The 24,091-nt window shown below is 43.2% G+C and overlaps 1 protein-coding gene across 3 annotated transcripts in view; it reads right to left on the bottom strand.

Moving 5' to 3' along the window:
* MED12L (mediator complex subunit 12L) overlaps positions 1 to 24,091 on the bottom strand; it is a 627,340-nt gene that overhangs the window by 16,057 nt on the left and 587,192 nt on the right. For all 3 annotated transcript variants that reach the window (XM_056564946.1, XM_056564945.1, XM_056564947.1), the window contains exons 40-43: positions 12,349 to 12,429; positions 10,143 to 10,360; positions 8,679 to 8,835; positions 7,459 to 7,521 (exon numbers count right to left, since the gene is read on the bottom strand). In XM_056564946.1, coding sequence (XP_056420921.1) covers positions 7,459 to 7,521; positions 8,679 to 8,835; positions 10,143 to 10,360; positions 12,349 to 12,429 — 519 coding nt within the window. The remainder of the gene's footprint in view (positions 1 to 7,458; positions 7,522 to 8,678; positions 8,836 to 10,142; positions 10,361 to 12,348; positions 12,430 to 24,091) is intronic.

The raw sequence follows: 24,091 nt of genomic DNA, 5'->3' as shown, positions 1-24,091 counted from the left end.
TATATGAGATGGAAGCTACAGAGAGCAACATCAGCATTGTTAACATAACTTTAAATATTATAGTAACATTCAAATGACAGCAGTACAGTAAATTAACCAGCAATAACTTCCAGTGTTACCAGATGAGCTTTGCCACCATATGCTCTTCATTACATGTGTTGATTTCTGGGTTTTCTCTGAAGCATATGCATACATTTCTGTAAACCCCAGCTATATAGGACATAGCCACATTGGACTAGTGACGTTGCCTTGACGATGACGCACAGGGACGTTTGTGCGCAGCAGACGTCCCTGCGCATGAACGTCCCTGTGCATCGTCGTCAAGGCAACGTCACTAGTCCAGGGCCGGCCCGGAGCAGAGAAGAGGGCCTCCCAGTGAAAATGGACAGCCTGGAACGACTAACCCTCCCCACCGGACGGTCCCTGCAGCATAGATGGCCCGGACCAGCTCACCCTTCCTTCCCACCGAGGGGAGGTGAGTAGAAAACTAAAGGGGGGGTCTGGATGATGACGAAGGCAGCAGTGGTTTTCAACCTGCGGACCTCCAGATGTTTCAAAACTACAACTCCCAGCATGCCCGGACAGCCGATGGCTGTCCGGGCATGCTGGGAGTTGTAGTTTTGCAACATCTGAAGGTCCGCAGGTTGAAGACCACTGAGAAGGGATTGACAGGCAGTGATGATGAAGGGGGGGATGATGAAGGGATTGACAGGCGGTGATGATGAAGGGATTGACAGGCGGTGATGATGAAGGGGGGTATGATGACAGGGTGATGATGACGGGGGTGAAAATGACAGGGTGATGATGACGGGGGTGAAAATGACAGGGTGATGATGACTGGGTGAAAATTACAGGGTGATGATGACGGGGGGTGATAATGACAGGGTGATGATGAGGGGGGGTGATAATGACAGGGTGATGATGACGGGGGGTGATAATGACAGGGTGATGATGACAGGGGGTGATAATGACAGGGTGATGATGACGGGGGGTGATAATGACAGGGTGATGATGACGGGGAGTGATAATGACAGAGTGATGATGACGGGGGGGTGATAATGACAGGGTGATGATGACAGGGTGATGATGACAGGGGGTGATAATGACAGGGTGATGATGACGGGGAGTGATAATGACAGGGTGATGATGACGGGGGTGATAATGACAGGGTGATGATGACAGGGTGATGATGATGGGAGTGTTAATGACGGGGGTCTGGATGATGACAGGGGGGGATGATGACATGGGGGGATGATGTATTTCCCACCCTAGGCTTATAGTCGAGTCAATAACTTTTTTTATTTTTTTTTTATTTTTATTTTTTTATTTTTTATTTTTTTTTATTTTTTTTCTGGGTTTTTGGGGTGAAATTAGGGGCCTCGGATTATATTCGGGTCGGCTTATACTCGAATATATACGGTAGTCATGACTCGTGGCATGCTTATAGTGCATTTAAGTATAAAAACTATTTCTTGGATGAATGTGTCACTTGATCATTAGTCATGTCATACCATGCGCGACATGTAGCAAAGCAATGCAAGTATTTTACTTTGCTTTATCTATGCAATACTGACCAGGGTATACTTTTTACTAAGGTTAGAAAAGGGTCCTAAGTCCATGGAAAACTACTATTCCCTCTAAATTTCACATCAAGTTATTAGATATCACATGTCCATCTAATTACACACAGGGAAAGATTGATTTGCCTTGTACAAACATAACATTGGAATGAAATCTATCTGTTACTGAACTGTAAATCTTTATACCTGCAAGGCAACTTTTGTCAGTGAAATGTCTTACCTAAAAAAAAAACTATACCTTCCAGTTTTAACTTCTATACATTAACCGCTCGCCTACACTTGAAAGGGCCCACAAGGAATATTCACTTAACAAAACCAAGACCTACAGTAAGTGCACATCAAGGAGTGAAATATAAGTCAAGTTATGGTTAGGTTGCCTATCCCAGACGGAAAGAAAGTAAAGAGTGAAAATGTAGACATAGAAATGACGGCTTCACTGCAGTTCTTATGAAAGGTTATTGAGATGAAAAATTATAAGAAAAACCATCATAAGACTAAAAAAGTGAGGAAAACTGTGAACACACTACATGCTGTATAATGGAGTGATTTGTGGTTAACTCATTTTGGATTATAGGACCATTTCTGTTTTTATGCCACTGAGCCTTTCTGTTTTTTTAGGTGGCTGTATAGTTCCTTGTTTTTTTTAGGAAAATGTTAGCTATTTTAAAATAATACTAAGAGGCATATTTGCAAATTGCTAACACTGCATAACAGGAGTAAAGAAAAAAGTGAAACTTGTATCAATTCACCATTTTATTATGATGCTTATCCACAGAAATAATTGTACTTTGTTTTTGGATTAGAATCTTCCTAATAGATTTTAGAAATTACCGTATTTTTTGCCATATAAGACGCTCCGGCATATAAAACACACCTAATTTTATAGGATAAAAATCTCGAAAATAAAGATTCTGCACCAAATACAATGTAAAGTATAGGACAGTGATCTTTAACCTGCGGACCTTCAGATGTTGCAAATCTACAACTTTGTTGTAGTTTTGCAACATCTGGAGGTCCGCAGGTTGAAGGCAACATCTGGAGGTCCGCAGGTTGAAGGCAACATCTGGAGGTCCGCAGGTTGAAGACCACTGGTAGAGGAGGTAGTACTCACGTGTCCCCACTGCTCCGGACCCATCACCGCTCGTTACCGCTGCCCTGGATGTCGCCCTCCATCGCTGTTGCCGCGTCCCCAGGGTGTCCTGTCACTCCGGAACGTCTCTACCCGATATCCTTGCTCTCCGTCGCCATCATGACATCGCTCCTATTGGATGACGGGACTGCGTGCGCGACGACGTGATGACGACAAAGGAGAGCGCCGGCCATGCAGGGGATCCCGGCACGGAGCGGACACCGAGGAGGCAGGTAAGGTCCCTCCTGGTGTACTGTAAGCACTAACCCGGCTATTCAGTCGGGCTGTTCGGGACCGCCGCGGTGAAATCACGGCGGTCCCGAACAGCCCGACTGAACAGCCGGGTTAGTGTTATTTCCGCTTCAGATGCGGCGGTCAGCTTTGATCGTCGTGTCTGAAGGGTTAATACAGGGCATCACCAAGATCGGTAATGTCCGGTATTAGCCGCGGGTCCCGGCCGTTGATGGCCGCAGGGACCGCCGCGATAGGTGTGTATTCGCCTTATAAGACGCACCAACTTTCCCCCCCCCCCCCCCCCCCAGTTTTGGGGAAGAAAAAGTGCGTCTTATATGGCGAAAAATACAGTACCTTTTTTATTTTGTTTGGGCGCCAATATGAGATTTTTGTTTTTTATATTACTAATTAAGGCAAATGTTTTTTATGACATTCTCTTATATGTATGTGGTGTTAAAAAAGACAAAGAACATTTGAAAAAAAAAATATTATAAAATTACGCTCTTAGAAAGCAAAGAGTCACAAAGGTGCCAGAAATATATGTCAACAGAACAAAAGGTAACAGAAATGTTATAAGTCAACTTTTTTCTTTTGGTAACATACATATATATATATATATATATATATATATATATCAAAAGAAAAAAGTTGACACTAACAAATGTAGATATTAGGATTAAAACAGCGGTGTACAGTAAGGTTATATGGCCTGCACTAAAATCACATATGATTCAGACCTCTGCTATTAGACGGAAAGGTCAACTGTACATAATGGCTGAATGGCCTGTGTAAAGTTGCCTTCACAAATAAGATAGTTATCAACCAACAGCTATCTCTCCTGGTTCCTTCTTAGATGTGAATGTTTATCTTGAGCAAACAGTCATGTGGTCAGAATGGAGCATCTTTTTTTTTTCTTTTTTTCAAATATGCCAGATCCATATCATTTGTAAGGAGAGAGTCAGGAGACCACCATACACATCAGTAGTTGGCCGTCCCACAGAAATTGTTAATCGGTTGATATGGCTGACAAATGTCTAGTAGTGTCTAGTAGTAGTTTTCATGAAGGTAAGAAAGCCCCATATCAAAGATTACAATGGTACTAGGGCTGGGCGGTATACCGGTTCATACCGAATACCGAAATTTTTGTGCTGCACGATATTAATTATTCCCCATACCACAATACCGGTTTGGCCCCTCCCCTTCGGGAATGAATTAGCAGCCCACTGCGCTGTCCCCACATCGGGGAACTAATCATATGTGACCCGCCAGCGCTGTTCTGCTCCCCGCCTCCCCCCCAAATCATGTTACCCGCCAGTGCTGTTCTGCTCCCCCCAAATCATGTTACCCGCCAGCGCTGTTCTGCTCCCCCCCAATTAATTATCAGCCCAGGGGGTGCTACTCACATATGTCACCCGCAAGCACTGCCCTCCTCCTCTTTGTTGCGGGCCACCGGCGCTGGAACTCACTGTACGCCAGTGGTCTCCAACCTGCGATCCTCCAGATGTTGAAAAACTACAACTCCCAGCATGCCGTTGGCTGTCCGGGCATGCTGGGAGTTGTAGTTTTGCAACAGCTGGAGGTCCGCAGGTTTGAGACCACTGCTGTACGCTGTATCCCTATGCCCGGGCTTTAAAAGATAAAGAAAACAAACTTTAACTTACCTACGTCGGCCTTACGCTAGGGATGGGAACTTCAGACAGCCGTCAGCCTATCACCGGCCGGAGCGATGTCCCACCCCGGCAGGTGATAGGCTGAGCCCACTGTCATGTAAGTAGCTGGCTCCTCACATGACAGTGGGCTCAGCCTATCACTGACCGGGGCAAGACATCGCTGCGGCCGGTGATAGGCTGACGGCTGTCCGACGTTCCCGTCCACAGAGTGAGGCCGACGTAGGTGAGTTAAAGTTTATTTTCTTTATCTTTTGAAGCCCAGGCATAGGGATACAGCGTACAGCGGTGGTCTCAAACCTGCGGACCTCCAGCTGTTGCAAAACTACAACTCCCAGCATGCTGGGAGTTGTAGTTTTGCAACAGCTGGAGGTCCGCAGGTTGGAGATCACCGGCGTACAGTATAGAGTTCCAGCGCCAGAGGCCCGCAACAAAGAGGAGAAGGGCAATGCTTGCGGGTGACATATGTGAGTAGTACCCCGCTGAGCTGATAAATTTATTGGGGGGGAGCAGATCAGCGCTGGCGGGTAACATGATTTAGGGGGAGCAGAACAGCGCTCGCGCGTCACATGATTTGGGGGGGTGAAAGAAATACAGTTACATACCGTGGAACCGCCATAAGTTACAAAAATACCATGATACACATTTTTGGTCATACCGCCCAGCTCTAAATGGTACCCCATAAGTGATCTGGATAACATTCCACACCTATAACAACTCCGTACAGGAGATCTTGGTGCTTATTTGCCCTATGTCCTTTTCATGATTAATTTTTTATAATCTTCTATACACATGCGTCCCCTTTCCCCATGAGCCCCTGGGCCACATGGGCTGCCTATGTGATACATACATCCTTGTCCAAGAGCATGTGCATTGTGTCTCTATCTTTAATCAGAACATGTATATACTGAATACGCTATACCAAAATGCATTAAGAAGTTGTTGTATTCAAGAATATGACATTTTCCTTAACTATCCATAATTATCTATCTTAAAGGGTACTCTGGCCCTATCTAAAGGATAGGGGATAAGATGTCTGATTTTAGGGGACCCGGGGACTCACAATCTTCGTGCAGCACCCAACATTCTGAACATTATGTTCAAAACACTGGTTTTAGGAGGCTGTGGTTGTAACGTCGCACCATGCCCCCTCCCATAGACACAAATAGAGAGGGCGTGACAGCTGTCACAAGGGGGCGTGGCATGATGTCACAACCACAGCCGCTCAAACCCAGCGCTCTGAACATTATGTGCTGCACGGAGATCATGAAGGTCTCAGCGGCACGTCCCCCATGATCAGGCATCCTAGGGGATAAGATGTATAGGGGCGGAGTACACCTTTAAATGATTGACAGTACAATGCAGAACATATTACAAAGTATATTTGAAGTCTGAATAATTTATTAATAATTAAATTACTTATTACATTATTAAACATGCAGCACTGTTTGTCACTAGTGTGGAGCGTGAATATTCAAAATGCAAATTTTTGCTGTGAATATCGTCACTTCGCGATATCGCAAATATTTAGAATATAGTGATATATTCGTAATGACAAATTTAAAAACAATTATGCAAATGTATGCAAATATTTATGCAAATATGTATGCAAATATTGGCACTTCCAGACTGGACACTGATCCCTCCCTTCTTTTAGGTGAAAGATATAATTGCTTGTGCACACTGTGCGAATTTCATTACCAATTTTCGCATTAAAAAAAGGAACAACCATATGCGAATTTCGCGAACATGGGATGAATATTCATCCAAATATTCACAAAATATCGCAAATTTGAATATGGCTCCTGACGCTCATCACTATTTGTCACATTAGTTTCTGATCCTTAAACAGGATGATCATAGAACTGAATAAATAAAGTTGGTGTGCGCCTCTGTATGACACATAGTAGCTATATGGGAGGGCTAGATTTTGGCTCTGCACCAATTGGAGGCTGTACTGAACCAAAACATTGTCATGTGCATAAGCAATTTGTGGCAGGGCTTCATATATTTTAGCTTTTTGTTTTTGTTTTGTTTTTTGTTTTCATTTCATTTTACAGAACTTTAAATGCCTTCTCAAAGTCCATTATTCTGTAAGAAATTCCTTTTAACACTTTTAACAGAAGTTACAGAACCTGATTTCTTCTTTTTATGCACAACGTGGGGCACATTTTTATTCATGACTGGTAGGGCATTTTTAACAAAGGAGGGGCACTATACGCGGGGATGTGCTGCAAAAGTAAGGCACTGAAGTCATCTGTACAGTATACTCTAAAAAGGTGATTCATGGCCAGAAGTCATCTTTACTATCTGGACCAGATGGAGAAGTAAAGAAAGAAGAACTACTTACAGTAAATCAGAGAAGATGTCTCCTGTGAGTCACTGAATGCCAATGTTTATTCTGCCACTAGATATGTCTGATTAGTTCTGTAGACACTCATATGGTCTGCAGGGTAATGAGGGATGGGAACAATCTTGTTTGTGAAACAGCAATTCCCAGCAGGTGTCAGGGCTGAAACCCGGTGCAAACTAAATTTTTTATATTTCTGGACAACATGTCAAAAGTTGATATTATTGACAATAAGACCTTAAATTCTAGTCTTGGAAAGGGAGAAGAACACAGGTTTAGATAAGTTATAGGAAATTACCACATGCAATAATAATAATTTAGATTTAACATTTACATAGTGTATAATGTATTTGTAATGTTGCAACTGTTTTATTGGATGTTATGAATAAGAAAAACAGTTCTGTGGCACACCATGGATGTATATCTTTGTAATTCTAATGAGGAACCTGATGTAAAAAATTTGAATCCCACACCGGCATACTATACATTTATACATACCAGTGGCTGCTGTGCTTGCATTACTTGAAGGCCCATGGCTTGCTGATTTTGCTGTTGTTGTAGCTAAAATACAGAAAATATTAACAAAACTTTAAAGATGGAAAAACTTAAAACATATGTTACCGGGGTTGGTGTAAAAATGAAACAAAAAAAGGATACTTACCTACCCTGGTCCCCTGCAGCTCCTGTTTCAGCTCCTCCTCACTGATCGTTTCAGCTCCTCCTCACTGACCTGTCTACCCAATGTCCCACCTCAGCCAGTGATTGGCTGTGTGAACAGGTTCTAATAAGACATCTCATCTCAGGAGCAGGAAAAAGTGACAAGCAGCAGGAGGGCTGAGAGTTTCAGGAGGATAGGAGTAGTAGGTAAGTATTACTTTTTTTTTTCTTTTACTTATACCAGCCTTATATGTTTATATGCGAAAACCATTTTAAAACGTATTCATCTATAGAAAAAGCTGCCTTTGCTGTACTGCATACCTAATAAACCATACATTATATGTTATGCCATTTACTATACAGAACCTGAAACTTTTATTTTTGTATATAAGCAAAAATTTTTAAAGTCAATAATGTTATATAATTCCTAGACCTGTAATATTGCACATAACAACTATTTCTCAGTAAGTAGTAGCTTAAAGAGGTACTCCACCCCTAGACATCTTATCCCCTATCCAAAGGATAGGGGTTAAGATGTCTGATCGCAGGGGTCCCGCCGCTGGGGACCCCCGTGATCTCGGCTGCAGCACCCCCCTGTCATCACTGAACAGAGCAAACTCGCTCTGTGTGTAATGACTGGCGATACAGGGGCCAGAACATCTCGATTTCAAGGCCCCGCCCCTCTGGCCATCACGCCCCCTCCCATAGACTTGCATTAAGGGGGCGGAGTCGTCACATCCCGATGCTCTGGCCCCTGTATCGCCAGTCATTACGCGCAGAGCGAGTTTGTTCTGTGCAGTGATGACAGCGGGGTGCCAAAGCCGAGATCGCGGGGGTTCCCAGCGGTGGGACCCCACGATCAGACATCTTATCCCCTATCCTATGGATAGGGGATAAGATGTCTAGGAGCGGAGTATCCCTTTTAGAAATGAATAATACATGAATACCTAAACTTATGGATTTTGTTAGGCTATGTGACCTTTCTGCGACCTTTCTGCTAGTGATGGATGATTTCTTGTTTGTTGGAATGTGTTACCAATCTTCCAGTTTATGGTTACTACCTGTACAAGTCTCTGCTGCCGAATTTGCTGCTGTCTCTGTCTCAGCTGCTCCTGATTCAAGGGCACTGAGCTAATATTAGACTGTAGAACCTGGGCAGCTACTGGTTCCAGGCCTCCTCCGATCAAGGGGTTCTGCTGCAAGGGTTGATGAGGAAACCTGAATGAGAAAAACATGTCTTGTAAATATGTAATGATGAGACACGCATTTAGTAGCTTTCAGCAGAATTCCTGTGCTTTGGTGGAAAACATGTCTTGAGAGAATACTGCAAGCAATTTCCAAGAAAGCTGCCACTCACTGTTTCTATATGTTCATTGGGAATAATAGAGACGCTGTTGACCAAGAATTGATTGTAGTGGAGCTATATTATTTGATTAAACCATTGTATATATCAAATAGCCTTTGGGGCAGGGTCACCCGTGTTGTATTTTGCTGTCAATGAGTAGCAACATCAGCTGTGTATTTTGCTACGCATTTATTTCAATGGGCAGGAAATATGCAGCAAAATACAGCACATGTGACCCTACCCTTAATCCAATTATCAGATAGTTTAATGGTCAGAGAGTAAGACATTCACTTCTAAGGGCTTTGAACCTTCTGAAAGATAACTCAAAATACAATGATAACACAATTAATGACAATTTATTTGATTTTGTTTTCATTAAGAGTTGTCATACCTTCTCTAGTGCCCATATTTATTATCTAGGACACTGTTGTGCTGTGATTTATGAGCATGTAAAATGTCTGGTCTTGTTGCCAATGTCATCAACCAATGCCAAGGTGTCCTAGGTTTATATGGGACCCTCTCCCATTACATGGGAATATGCAATAAGATCCATTATGCTGCAGCTGTCTCCTAAGCTGTTTGACCCTGATTCTCCTTTTACAGTATCCGCCTTATTTGATTGTTTGACTTTGTCTACCTGTCTACTGCCTGCCCTGACCTTTTCCAGTCTACCATATCTTAACAAACTCTGCCTTCCTCAGCCCATGCACTTAACCACAACTCCCGCCTGCTGCTATGGTGCCATTTTTGGGTGTCCACTACTTATCCCCACACACCTTTGCAGAGTTAAGGGTGAAGAACTTACAAAGCCTAGGGTGTAATCTGAAATTAGGCTCTACTCAATTCTGTTAGTGACCCAATATGTCCACATCTCCAGTATGCTGATCAAATTGCATAATGTACATTATCAGAGATGTTAGCCATGGTGGCTCAGGATATATGCAACATATATGGTTCAGTATTAAATCTCCCAGTAGGCTAATGCTTTTTTTGCTACACGGCTACATAGTCCACCTGGGTTCAGCAAACAATATAACACTTGTTCGTGCCATGAAAGTTGTATAATTTTACAATATATTTTCTATATAAACTTATCAAGATCTCAACATTTATTGAATGTGAATGTTTACTTACAATGTATATAAATCTGTCCTGATGAGGACTCTTTAAGAAAACTTACCGCTGGTTACTTGCCATTGGCTGTATGAAGGAAGCTCCTTGTTGCATATATCCTGAAGGTTGTTGCTGTATCTGCCGAAGCCTTTCCATAAGAGCTGAATTAAGAGGAGCTGCAGTAGCTGCCCTTGGGTTATAGTTGGGAGTAAGTAGTACATTTCCACCATGATGCTGCTGAACTGGTTCCTGAGTACTGTACATTGTATACCCATGTGGAACTGGCTGCAACAAAATATAATAATTTGATATTAATGCTAAAAAGGTATCCAGTATCCAGAAATATAGTTTTAGGTCTTAATAGTGCAGATATATTCTGAACTTAAATTATATTCTCCACATGTTGTGATACAGTTTATTGAACCAGGATATCCTTAAAGGTGTACTCCGCCCCTAGACATCTCATCACCTATCCAAAGGAAAGGAGATAAGATGTCTGATCGTGGGGGTCATGCCACTGGAACCTCCCGCGATGTCTCCTGCAGCACCGCAGTCATCCGTCGCTCCATGCCTGATTACTAGCGGTGCGGCACTGACATCACGGCCAAGCCCCCCTCGTGACATCACGCCCATGACCGCTACGCCCCCTCCCATAGACTTGCATTGAGTGGACGAGCTGGAATGCTGGAAGCTGCAGGGAGATTGTGGGGGGTCCCAGCAGCGGGACCGCCGTGATCAGACATCTTATCCCCTATCCTTTGGATAGGGAAAAGACGTCTAGGGGCTCAAGCCTTGGGACTCATTCCTACCTGGTCTATCTATAATGTGAAACCTTTAGCACATGTCATGCCCCAATGTGATGCTCCAATTTGATTTCATGCTCCAATGTGTAATAAATCCTCTTTCTGCTAAATCCTGCAAAAACCTTACAGTATTCATACAGATGACCTGGCAGGTCAGCATGATACCACTGATTTGTGGGTCATACTATGAAGAACCTCCATAATGTCTAAGAATGAACCACAGACAAGATTATGATAATGCGGTGAAGAACAATTCCGAAAAACAGAGTTATATTTTGCTGAGATGTACACTATAATAGTAAGAAGCAGTAAGTGGCAGTTACAGAACAACTGGCTATATAATTCTGTATATAAATGTTGCTAATCTTCAGTGGAATCTATTAGCTCTATATCATGCTTAAGTGTTAAGAAAGTGATTCTAAACTGCAGCATGCATGCCTTCTCCCTCCCCCACCTCCCCCTGCACTTGATGTACAGGGTTTGGCTACCAGCACTGAGTTCTGTACATCAATCAGTGAAGGCAGGAGAGCATGGAGGTGAATGCTGAGGCTCAACACTGCCTCCTTGACACTTGAGCTTTAGTTCAGAGATAAAAGTAATGTGTTATGTAAACAATTAAAGCAGGTTCTTCCCTTTAGTATACAGAAATAAAATGCCCAAAATGTTACAAATAAGAGTCAAATTTCAAGAGTACCTGTCATTCTGAAAACTATGTCCTAGGGAGATCCGACCTGCTCCTCTCCCTGCCCCCTGCTTGTGTCACCTGATCAAGATACGCTCATAGACTTGCATGCCAACTTTTCCCAAATTGTTCTCCTGATTGGTTGAGGTCTGAACATTCAGACCCCCTCTGATCAAAACTTTTGGCATATCGCTAGGACATGTAAAAATATTTTCATAATGACAGTAGCCATTTTAAGCCATTAACAACCATAACAGATCTGACAGCAATACTAATGGCAAAGATACAAAAATAAAACTGAGGTCTTGATCAAGTGCTACTGTTTTAAGATGTATAAGGATGCTTTGAACTCCACAGTAATACAAGACTTTTTATTCAAATTGGTTCAGCAATGGACGTGTTTCGACGCTCACTCTTGCCTTCCTCAGGTCCCCAAAAAAATGAGGTTCTGGTGTCCTGAATCTATTTGAATAAAAAGTCCTGTGAAACTGTGGAGTCCAAAGCATCCTTATACACCTTGGAACAGTAGCGCTTGATCAAGACCTCATTTTTATCTTTGTATCTTTGCCATTGTCCTGTCTGCACTCCTGGGTATACGGATAGGGGTTTTCAAGCTGAAAACTGGATATACATTAATTTAACACTCACTTACGATAGAGTTGTGCCTACTGATCTAGCACAACCTAACAAGGTGGTGGGTTACGCTCCTTCCAAAAAATACTACACCAAGGAGCGTCCGCTTTTTGTTATTTCTTTAAGTCCGCTACAGCAATACTTAGGTATAATACCTGTGCTTGCTGAATGCCTGGGTATGCTTGGGAAGGTCGTATTTGCTGAGAAAATAAAGCAGCCTGTTCCATTGTTTGACCCTGTGCACAAAATATAAATGTTAAAATGTTAGTTAAATGTGAAAATGTTATGACCAGTTATGAATTTTCTCTAAACTGCTGATATATGGAGAATACTTCATCTGCATCCCATCAATGAAATAAGGAGGCTTGTGACAAGACACTTGGATGTAGGAATCATTTTTATTTTTAGAGTAAGTTGAGGAATGCTGTATCAATATGGAAGGCAGCACGTGTCGTTTATTACTTATTATTGTCAGCAGCATCTTGGTGATAAAATAAAATCTGAAGCATGTCTAAAGCTGTGCCTGGTAAATCAACTTATTCAATTGAATATGTTATTATGCATATATGTAATGTCCGTTTATTTGTTTTTTGTATTTTTCTGTATTTTTATTCACACACTAGTTTGTTCAGAGCAGTTTGCTATTCCACCTGCATAGGGAATAGTTAATGCTCTGAGCGAATGAGAATTCGGGTGGAGTTATTTAGCCAGAGTAATCCTTCTGGTTCTGGTAATTTTAGTTAATGCCACCATGTCTGTTTGTGCAATACAATTCCATGTCTGCTTGAGCCTGCACCTTTTATTTATCTTGTGATATTTTCTGAGTTTTAGCCATGGTTAAATATTCTTGTTCATTCTTGCTTGTTACCTCTGCCCTGTATATTTAGATCTTGTTTGGTTGTCTGGAGTCTATTCAGACTTATCCGGTTCTAGTCTTGTATTTTCTGGATGTTTAGTAGTTTTCCGTTTCTGGCCTGTGACCCACCATGTTTATTATTTGTTTTTACGCCACTGCACTTCAGCGCAGTTGTCAACTCACCGTTTAGGGTGAGTGGGCAAGTAGGCAGGGAGAGATGTTTTAGGGTCAGTTTAGGGCTCACTCTCCCTGTCCCTCTAGTCATTCCCTGACAGAATAACCAGCCTAATCCACTTGCTCTGGTGCCGCTTTCCGTATTCCTTATTACGTTTTCAAGTGGACCCGATGCAAGGACATCTTCGGCCTGTCTGCTGCAGTATGGCGTTCATCTGTTCCTGAGCCAAGCATCTGCATTCAGGTAGCAATAGTTGAGCCATTTGCCGCCCAGGTAGTGAGAGAGAGAGAGGTAGAGAGAGGGATCCAGGCGGCTGCTCAGTCCTGTGATAGACTTAACCAATAAGTCCCAAACAATGCAATTCCCAAAAAGACAGGGCGGCACTCCAGCGATCCGGTGTAAAAGTGGTTTTATTCACCCAAAGTGAAAAGCAATGTTTCAACCCACTCAATGGGGTCCTGAAAATTCCCAAAAAGACCCCTTTCTTTTTGGTAATTATATATATATATATATATATATATATATGTATATATATATATATATATATATATATATATATATATATATTAAAACCTGTGCAGAGGAAATGTTGACCAGTTGCCAACTGCAACCAAACAGATCGCCTCTTTCATTTTTGCAGATTTTTTTTTTTTTTTTTAAGAAGTAATCTGATTAGTTGCTATGGTGGTCAACTGGTCAACTTTTTCTCTTCTCCATAGCGGTTGTTGAAGCAAAATATTAAAGAAGAACTATCATGCAGGACAACTTATCCCCTATCCAAAGGTTAGCGGATAAGTGTCTGATCTCTGGGATTCAGACCACTGGGACCCCCCCCCCCCCCCAATCTCCTGCACGGCACCCCGGCTCTCCCTAGGAATGGGGTGTGTCGACCTCAGCACAAAGCCTGACAAACCCCCTCCATGTATCTCCATGGGAGAGCCAGAGATACAGTGTTCAGGTATCTCCAGCTCTCCCATAGAGATACATGAAGACAGCGTGTCGGCCACCACTTTGTGCGTCCCTGCAATCAGACACTTATTAAACTTTATACAGTACTGCCATTGTGTTTTGGCCTCACAATGCTGCCAAAGCTTTGCACTGGGTGATGGATGGGAAAACCGAGGAAAAAAAACTAGAAGATGGAAAAACCTCCTATTACCATCATATTTTTAGTGAATTTTAACCAATCCCACAAGTCATACATATAATGTATTACACCTAGAAAGTCAGAAGGCTAATTACTACTTTTACATTTCTACGTACTTGGATCATCATGCCTTCAGCATGGTGCCAAGCTCATGTTAGCTCTGGCAAGCATTGCAGAACCAGAGAGCCCAGATGTTTTTGTGATTTGTCAGTATAACTCTGGTGGTCTTCAAAGACTGATAATAAATGAGATTATATAATTATGTATAGTATACACAGTATGGCAGAAAGTTCAAGGAATGGTATTTTTCTAAGGCATATGTCCTATGAGATATAATCCTGCAATATAGGTGTTATTATGGGGCCTTAAGAAAGCATTTACATTTTTTTTTAGCCAGTTTCACATAATGCTTCTTTAAAGGGAAACTCCAGTACAGAACATCTTATCCCCTATTCCCAGGATAGGTGATAAGTGTCTTATCGCGTGGGGTGGGAGGGTCTGACCGTTGCAACCCCCACAATTACCTGCCCGGAGTTGTGAACATTTGTGTTCAGAACACTGGCTTTTCTCTTGCTCACAGCAGCCGTGGTCGATACGCCCCCTCCATGTATCTCTATGGGAGAGCTGGAGATACAGTGCTCGTGTATCTCTGGCTCTCCCATAGAGATGCATGGAGGGAGCATGTTCACCACAGCTTTGTGCGGTGGTCGACAGTCCCCTTGCACGTGTGGAGATCCCATGGAAAGGGGATGAGATGTTATGTACTGGAGTTCCCCTTTAAGCTCTATTTATTTAGTGAAACTGCAAATCACTCAAATGTTTTCACAAGGGTCCAATAAGCTAATCCTGAAAAATCCTCATACTGGAGGTCTCACTAGGCCTCATTAGTAATAGTTCTGCGAGGCTAAAGTGCTACTGTCCTTTGATCTGTCGGGGTCTTAACAAGAACAAGCAGGGATAAATGTGTGGTGTCCTGGTACCTGTGTCCCAGCTCACATACCTCTGAAGTTTACATGTGGCTATACTGTGAGTTTACATGCAAAACTTTTTTTTATAAATTGCATTGCATTAGTAGCATACACTGAGGGGTAACAAGAATGTAAGGGTTAAAGGGAATGTGTCCTCAGAAAATGACCTATTTTCTAAATCAAGTTTTTATGTTAACCATATTCCTTAAATAATTTTTTGTGATGTTTGTTATAGTTTTTCATTTAACTAGCTATATTTTAAAATAATCCTGAAATCTTGTAGTTTCCATTCTGACCACTAGGCCTAAAACTAAGCTGAGACCTCCGGTTCTGTACAGATGATATCTCAGCTGTTATCTTCTTAACAACACAGACAGGAGTACAGTGACAGGTGACACCAGTGTACAGGAAATAGAGGTGCACACAATAGTTGTTAGCCTCCCTATCTCTGTAGATTGATCTCTGAAAAGTTCACAGAGCATGCCCAGACCCCTTTCAAATCCTCTGAATGGAAAAGCTTCAGTCTACTGTTGCCTATGTTTATGGAGCATGCTGTAAAACATTCTTCTAAATGCTGTTAAATAGATTGTGAGGCAAGAAAAATAGAAACAGATTACAAAAAAACAAAAAACAAACATGTTTCAGTATCTGGCTCTAATCAGTAAAATAAAACAAACAGGTAATACATTCTGTAACGGCGCCCTTATACCCCTACTGGGTAGTTTTGTTTGTACCAGACATCCTGCGATCCAGAGATCCGGAACCACATCCAATCCTTATGTTCCCCTTCCCTCAGAGACTGGAGACAAGTAGATTGGAGGAACTAAAAATAAAGACTGCCTTTATTTTGCTAAATCATATCCTTAAATCCCCATCCCTCAGGAAAAGTCACATGACATTATCACAGTGTTCAGATTCCATTGTCCTAATAAGGCTCTATAGGTATAAGTTAAACAACACCAATTGCAGCAATGAGCCAACATAACCATTCAGAGTCACTGCGGAGGATGGTGGGGGACACATAGTTACAGCTCTGGGACTGCAAAGGGATGGTGACAGTTTGCATTGTTCATACAGACACACAGTTATAGGACATGTTCTCATGCAGTCTGTAACACATTCCCTTTAAAGATTTGCATATGCCTTGTATCGGATGCACAGTGCCTTGGTCACATGGTTCTTCCCAGCCTGTTTCTACTCAGAACATTCTGGAAGGCTGTGGAAATAGTCCTTAGTCCAGCCTCTTCACCTCAAAAGTGTATGCCCAATTCCGTCTAGGTCTGGCATATGTCAGAGAAACATCTCTTAGCTCTGCTCCTGCTAGACAAACATACACTGGGTCATAGTGTGGGTGAACAGAAGTAAAACAATGGCCCTGATCTACTAAGAGTGGAGTGTAGTTTTCTTTGTGGGTTTTAATACCCTACAAATATTTTTCCACAGTATTTACAAATGTTTCACTACATTTTGCACTTTTCCCTACATTTTGCTTTTTTTTTTTACAACTGCTCTGAGCGGTCAGGTTTCCCTCAGCTCAAATCCACCACATTTTCAAAATTAGTAAATATTAGTAAATATGTTGGAATCTTTGGAAAATGTCAGGGACAAGCCCCCTGTTCACGGTGGACACGCCCCTTTTTCGGGTGTAAAATGGAGAGTGTGGCAGTTTTTTTCCATTTTTTTATACAATTTTTGACCCAAATTCGGATGCAAATACTTACAGAAAATGCTGCAGGCATTCACAAGATATGCCCTCCCCACGTTGATGTATTGCTATAGCTCTTCTTTGCACAATGGAGTCGTAGGGCCGGCTTGCAAAGCTGAGTTTCCCTGCCTCTTTATATGCCTTACAATGCCTGCTTCTGATATGATTATTCAATTTTCTTCACTCCCGACACATGAACTCTCTGCTGTTGTAGCAGACACCGCTCTTCTAGGTGCAGTAAGGGAGCAGCACCTGCACTCAGTGAATTGTATTTTCATATCAGAGGCAGGCATTGTGCAGGATATAGAGGGAGCAGGAAAGCTGACTCTTCACCTTCAATGCACAGAGAAGAGCTGTAGCAATACAGCAGGGGGGGGGGGGGGGGGGGGTATATCTTGTAAATATATTTACCAATTTCTAAAAGTAACACATTGTTTTACTTCTGTTCACCTGTACTGGAAACCATCGTATTGGGTTTAGTGTGGGTGAACAGCCTGTCACTCTCCCTTTAAAGGCACCATGACCAAATATTTATTAATCTGCTCTAAAGGAGATGGATTTTATAAAAAGTCTATGGAGCCCATCTTGTACATGGAGGACAAAGATGGGGGGAGAGGCACCTAGCTTCTCCTTTGCTTTTCCTTGCTTGTTATAGCAATTGGTGGTGGTCTTTTTTACCTATACCCCTGGCAGGGGCGGACTGACAGGCCGGTCCATTCGTCCCTCGTCTGAAGGCCCGGACGGGGGAAAGGGCCCGCTGTCCGCCGCCTGCCACATAATATAAAAACAATTTTTTATCTAATTGCCCGGCACACACCCGAATCCGGCACACACCCGGACCCAGAGAACAGTGCTGCTGGCTGCTGTTTGGCATCTCCCAAACAGCCACGGCAGCCCTGTAAGAGAACCGCAGTGGCTGCCTGGGAGATGCGCTTTCAACTCAGGCGTGGCGCTGCGGCACGTGAGGTCACGTCACAGTGGGGGGGGTGACCTGACCTCACGTCTAAGCGCCGCAGCGCCACGTCAGAGCTCATTGTGCGCCCGCCGCCCTGCTCGCTCGCTCTCTCGTACAGGGCCCACTTGTCCTCAGGTACAGAACCCTCCTTTTCCTCAGTGCACAGGGCCCTGCTTGTCCTCAGTGTACAGAGCCCCGCTTGTCCTCAGTGTACAGGGCCAGCTTGTCCTCAGTGTACAGGGCCCCGCTTGTCCTCAGTGTACAGGGCCCCGCTTGTCCTCAGTGTACAGAGCCCCGCTTGTCCTCAGTGTACAGAGCCCCGCTTGTCCTCAGTGTACAGAGCCCCGCTTGTCCTCAGTGTACAGAGCCCCGCTTGTCCTCAGTGTACAGAGCCCCGCTTGTCCTCAGTGTACAGAGCCCCGCTTGTCCTCAGTGTACAGAGCCCCGCTTGTCCTCAGTGTACAGAGCCCCGCTTGTCCTCAGTGTACAGAGCCCTGCTTGTCCTCAGTGTACAGATCCCTGCTTGTCTTCAGTGTACAGAGCCCCGCTTGTCCTCAGTGTACAGAGCCCCGCTTGTCCTCAGTGTACAGAGCCCCGCTTGTCCTCAGTGTACAGAGCCCTGCTTGTCCTCAGTGTACAGAGCCCTGCTTGTCTTCAGTGTACAGAGCCCTGCCTGTCCTCGGTGTACAGATCCCCGCCTGTCCTCGTTGTACAGAGCCCTGCTTGTCCTCAGTGTACAGATCCTTGCCTTTCCTCGGTGTACAGAGCCCTTCCTGTCCTTGGTGAACAGAGCCCTGCCTGTCCTCGGTGTACAGAGCCCTGCTTGTTCTCGGTGTACAGAGCCCTGCCGAAGAAGTGCCATGATCTCTCTGACAGCTTTCTCAGTCGGCATCTGCATGGACACATAAACAGGCTAGCCTGGCCAGGTGGGTGGCTTAGGAATTGTATAATTATATGTATCTTCTACCTGCCTTTCACCACTTCCTACATGATGGAACAGTCTGACTTAGTTATATGTGAAATATAACTTATATATCTGACTGGGCCATCATGTAGGGGGCGGTAAAAGGCAGATAGAAGATGGAGTAGGCTTCCCAGCAGCACAAAGTATTTCAGACAGTCTGCCTCACTACAGTTCCCTCCAGAAATACTCTGTGCTGCTATGCTATTTCTGTAATAAATCTAAGAGGCTTCACTCAAGCAGGAGGCAAAAAAGGTAAAGTGTGTGGCTTATGAATGGACTAGTTGCTATTTTCTACCTGCCTTTCACCGCTCACTATATGATGGCACAGTCAGAGATGAGTTATATATCTGACTGTGCCATCATGTAGTGAGCGGTGAAAGGCAGGTACTCCTGTGAATTTTTTTTTTTTTTTTTTTAAATCAACTGGTACCAGAAAGTTAAACAGATATTTAAATTATTTCTATTAAAATGTTACAATCCTTTCAGTACTTATTAGCAGCTGTATACTACCGAACAATTTATTTTCTATTTGGGATTTATTTTCTGTCACGACCACAGTGCTTTCTACTGACACCTCTGTCCATTTTAGGAACTGTCCAGAGCAGAAGAAAATCCCCATAGCAAACATATGCTGCTCTGGACATTTCCCAAAATGGACAGAGGTGTCAGCAGAGAGCACTGTGGTCGTGACAGAAAAGAAATCCCAAATAGAAGAGAATTTCCTCTGTAGTATACAGCAGCTAATAGGTACTGGAAGGATTAAGAATTTTAATAGAAGTCATTTACAAATCTGTTTAACTTTCTGGCACCAGTTGATTTAAAAAAAAAAAGTTTTCCACCGGAGTACCCCTTTAAAGGTGAGTGGAGGCTGGAGCCAAGTTGGACTGGGTATCACAGACAGAGATCCCAAGTTGGCACAAAAAGGAGGAGTTCAGTGTTTTAAGGCACTTGAGGGGAGATTCATCAAAACCTGTCCAGAAGAAAAGTTGCCGAGTTGCCCATAGCAACCAATCATATAATTTCTTTCATTTTTGAAAAGGCCTCCGAAAAATGAGAGAAGCAATTTGACTGGTTGCTATGGGCCACTTTTCCTCTGCACAAGTTTTGATAAATCTCCTCCTTGGTGTAGTTAAGGTGATTGGGATTGCCATCCCTCAAAGTACCCCATAGCCTCAAGCGCACTGCACCCCCTATTCCTTTCTGTGGCAAATATTCATATTCATACTGGGCGGGAATAAGGGTGGGGCAGAGGTGGGGCCAGGGGTGGAGTCTTGCTGGGGGCCCTTGCTTTATTTGGTCTGGGGGCCCTGGGTGGTGTCAGTCTGCCCCTGACCCCTGGTATCTGACATATTGGAGGCATTCACATTAAATATTTGGTTTTTAAAGATTTTTGACGAATAGGAAGTGATTGTTAGTCCGTTTGTGAAGTATCTGTTTACTGAAAGGACTGAAAGTATTGCATATGCCCACAAAGACACATATTCCCACCTACAGATGAATGTATAGTGGTTTCTATTATATGAAACATGGAGACACCCTGCGCCCTTTCCTCCCCCTGAAATTCTTTGTTCCCTTCTTTCATCTGCCACCTGTGTGACTGGACTCTAATAACAATCCCAATTTTACTACACAGTAAATCTCATATTTTCGGCCCCCATAGTAAAGGCAGAATAAAGACTTTGTTAATGGCTGTGAAGTGAACTGTGGCATTGTTCCCTATGTATTCCAGCACAATAACACACAGGCGACATTCTTGGGTCTGCATATTGTCAGCTTCGTGGGAATCAAACCTTGTCCTGCTGGAGGGAAGGCTCCATGTTGTGTGGGGTTGTTTTTAGCAGCAGACACGTGGTTTGGGAATGCAGACTGCAACTGAGATAATATGATGGACCTGCTGCTTCAATAACTGGACAAATGACTGCGCTGTTTATCTGTCAGCTTTGTTGGTGGCTGCTACCCTTTACTCACCCTAGTAACATATGCTTGGCTGCACAATCTTGCTGAGAATTCCTCAAGTGATCCTTTCCTACAGATCAAGGATACGCCTGACACCCCTATTATTTTTATGATATCACCTAGTGAGCCATAAGAAAATAACAGGAGCCATTTATCTACAAAACCGCATAGGCTATCCCTGTATAAATCAAGCCTAATAGTGGAGACAGTCAGTAAGAGGAATCTATATTTCCCTCTTAAGGCCATAAGTCAGACTATCATAATATTTTCTTATTTTCCGAGGAAAAGGTGGAACGAATTATTTAATATGAGTGTTATGAAAACAGAGGCCCTTTTGTCTTACATGATTAAATGTTTTCACAGTTTGTCTAGCTTGCCGTGACATCTGGAATATATGTCCTTGCAAATACTTTAGGTTTGATGTAGATCCTGGAGCAATACAAACATTGTGACTATTATTGTTTATCAAGTAGTAAAATGCATTGGGGTCAGTTCAAGTCACACATGTCTATATGTTTATGTTGCTTGTCCCTGCTTGAATATAACATTTAATGGGTAAAAACTGCAGTTAGTTTGGGGTTGACAGGAGTTCGAAGGTTAGCATTGGTCCCAGGAGAGGTTCAGTGCAGCGTGTAACAAAGTAAAGCAATATTTTATTTTATTTTGGCAAATAAAACATAATGGTAGTTTCTGCTATAATTTATTTCATTCTAGAAAAAAAAACAATGCTTCATATTATTAATATTCTCCTAAATAATCTAAAAGTCCAAATGACTTACTGAAAGTAGGAATGCTGCCTATAGTGGCAATGGTCTTTTCACTTGGGATAGTAAGAAATGCATAGTAGCAACCACAGGAGCTAAGCAGCAATTCACAAAGCCCATACAGACTGTAAACCTCTATAATGCCCATCATGGCTCTATTCATCTTCTCTCCTATCTAATATGACTGGGAAGCTTGTTTTAGTGAAGTACAATGAACCTTCAGAGCTACATTAAGTTACAAAAAGCTAAAACATGGCTCCTGCCTCTCTCACAGGATAAATGTGTGGTGTCCCGATACAGAACACTCTTGTACACCTGTCTTGTCGGGTGGATGTCACTTTATGGTGTCTGCTCTGGCCCACAGCTCCAGGTTCAAATGTCATGTATTTGTGATGTGTTCTAAATGTATTTTCTGCTGTTTAATGTACTTTCTCTGTCATGTCAAGAGTTAACTGTATCTTAGTAGGAGGATGCATGGGGAACCACATGTGCACTAAGACCATTCAGGGCCTCCTTCCCTTTTCCACCCAGATCTGTCTAGACGAGGAGGAGTTAGTGAGTACTCTAGGAGAGAGGAGAGTTGGTAGAGGACCAGGCAAGAACTCTGCTATGTGACATGTACCATCACATGGAGACAGGCCTAAAAGACTGAGTTGCGACCATTCCTGTTCCAGAGTGACATCACTCTTCACTAGGATCTTGCGGACCATGTCATCAGTCCTGTCAAGTTTAAGCTATGGGGAGAACAGAAGAGTCTCACAGGCCTCATAGCCAAGCCATGGATAAGATTAGTGAAGATTCTCTGGCCACTCCCATCCACTAAAGTCCACCCTGGCGGTAAGCACCCACTTTGGATTCCATACAGTGTAGCAGTGCAAGGCAGTGATAGTCAGCTTCCAAATTTAAGTCCAATCTAACTCAGTCAAGTCTAAGTCAGTCAGGTCTACTCATGTCAAGGCTAGCTAAGTCAAGTCTGTCCAAGTCAAGTTCAGACAAGTCTATGTCACGTTTCAGTCGAAAAGGACTACAAGTCCCAGAATCTCCAATAATGCAACTGTGGTTCCCTACTACCTCCTTCAGCTAAATTGCACTTCTATGGAACTGTTCTGTTTGCATCATTCTACTGCAATAACTAAAGTAAAGTTTAAAGTGGTGTTTCACTAATCTTGCATTGGAGGTATTCTTTACTCGGTGCATGGCACCAGTACCCGCATCACCTTGGAGTGTGATGGCTTAATACTCTTGGCGTCACGAGCATTCATTATAGTCACACCACCCTACAAGTCTCACTTACATGCCACCCCGCTTACCACAAATGTATATTCTCATTATGATGGCTATAGGATGATATTATGGGCATAACTACTAGGGTACAGTAACAGAAGCTGCTGTGCAACAGTTAGATGGGCCCATCACCTCACAAAGATAAGGAAAGATTAGTGATAGAACAAAACAACTTACAGTAAAAATGTCTTACTTTATTTCTTGTCAGGCATTAAAATACATCTGTGATCACACTTGTCACCACAGAAAGCAAATCTGACACTTTTTGACAGAACTTAGGCAACCTTAGGTCCTGACTGAAATAAAGTAAGGGACTTCGAGTCTTCCATTCTAATTGAATTTCCAGTTGTTTTATCATAGCACTCCTGTGCCCGAACCAGGGATAAGATCCAAGCTGGAGTCTGTGTTTTATAAATACATGGAAAGGTACACTGAACTGGGTTCTGTGATATCATTAAAGGGGTACTCTGTTGCTAGACGTCTTATCCCTTATTCAGAGGATAGGGGATAAGATGTGTGATCACGGGGTCTGGCTGCTGGGACCCCCCATGATCTCCGTGCAGTCACCTTGCATTCTGAACATTATGTTCAGAGCCCTGGGTTCGGGCGGCCGTGGTCATGACTTCACACTAAACCCCCTTGTGATATCACACTATGTCCCCTCCATTCATCCCACTCCCATAGACATAAATGGAGGGGGGCATGGCATTACGTCACATCTCCGTCTCGGGAGCAGCTCCCGGCAAAGAGTGCCAAGTGCTGCTCCGAGATCATGGGGGATCCCAGCGGCGTGACCTCCGCAATCAGACATCATATCTTCTATCCTTTGGATAGGGGATAACATGTCTAAGGCCAGAATACTCCATGTGGACATGGTCAAGACAAGTTACTGAAGTTCCTCAAACAGAGCATCAGAATGGAGAAGGAAAGGGATTTAAGGGACACTGAATGTGGCATGGTCTTTGGTGCCAAAAGGGTTGATCTGAGTATTTCAGAAACTGCTTGGATTTGTACATGCAACCATCCCTAGAGTTTACAGAGAATGGTCCAAAAAGGAGAAAATATCCCGCGAGTGGCAGATGTGTGGTCAAAAATGCCTTGTTGATGTTAAAGTTTAGAGGAGA

The sequence above is a fragment of the Hyla sarda genome, chromosome 3 (genome assembly GCF_029499605.1).
Source record: "Hyla sarda isolate aHylSar1 chromosome 3, aHylSar1.hap1, whole genome shotgun sequence".
In the NCBI taxonomy this organism is placed as follows: domain Eukaryota; kingdom Metazoa; phylum Chordata; class Amphibia; order Anura; family Hylidae; genus Hyla; species Hyla sarda.
The sequence above is the reverse complement of the archived record's forward strand: the minus strand, read 5'-3'. Positions and strand labels throughout refer to the sequence as shown.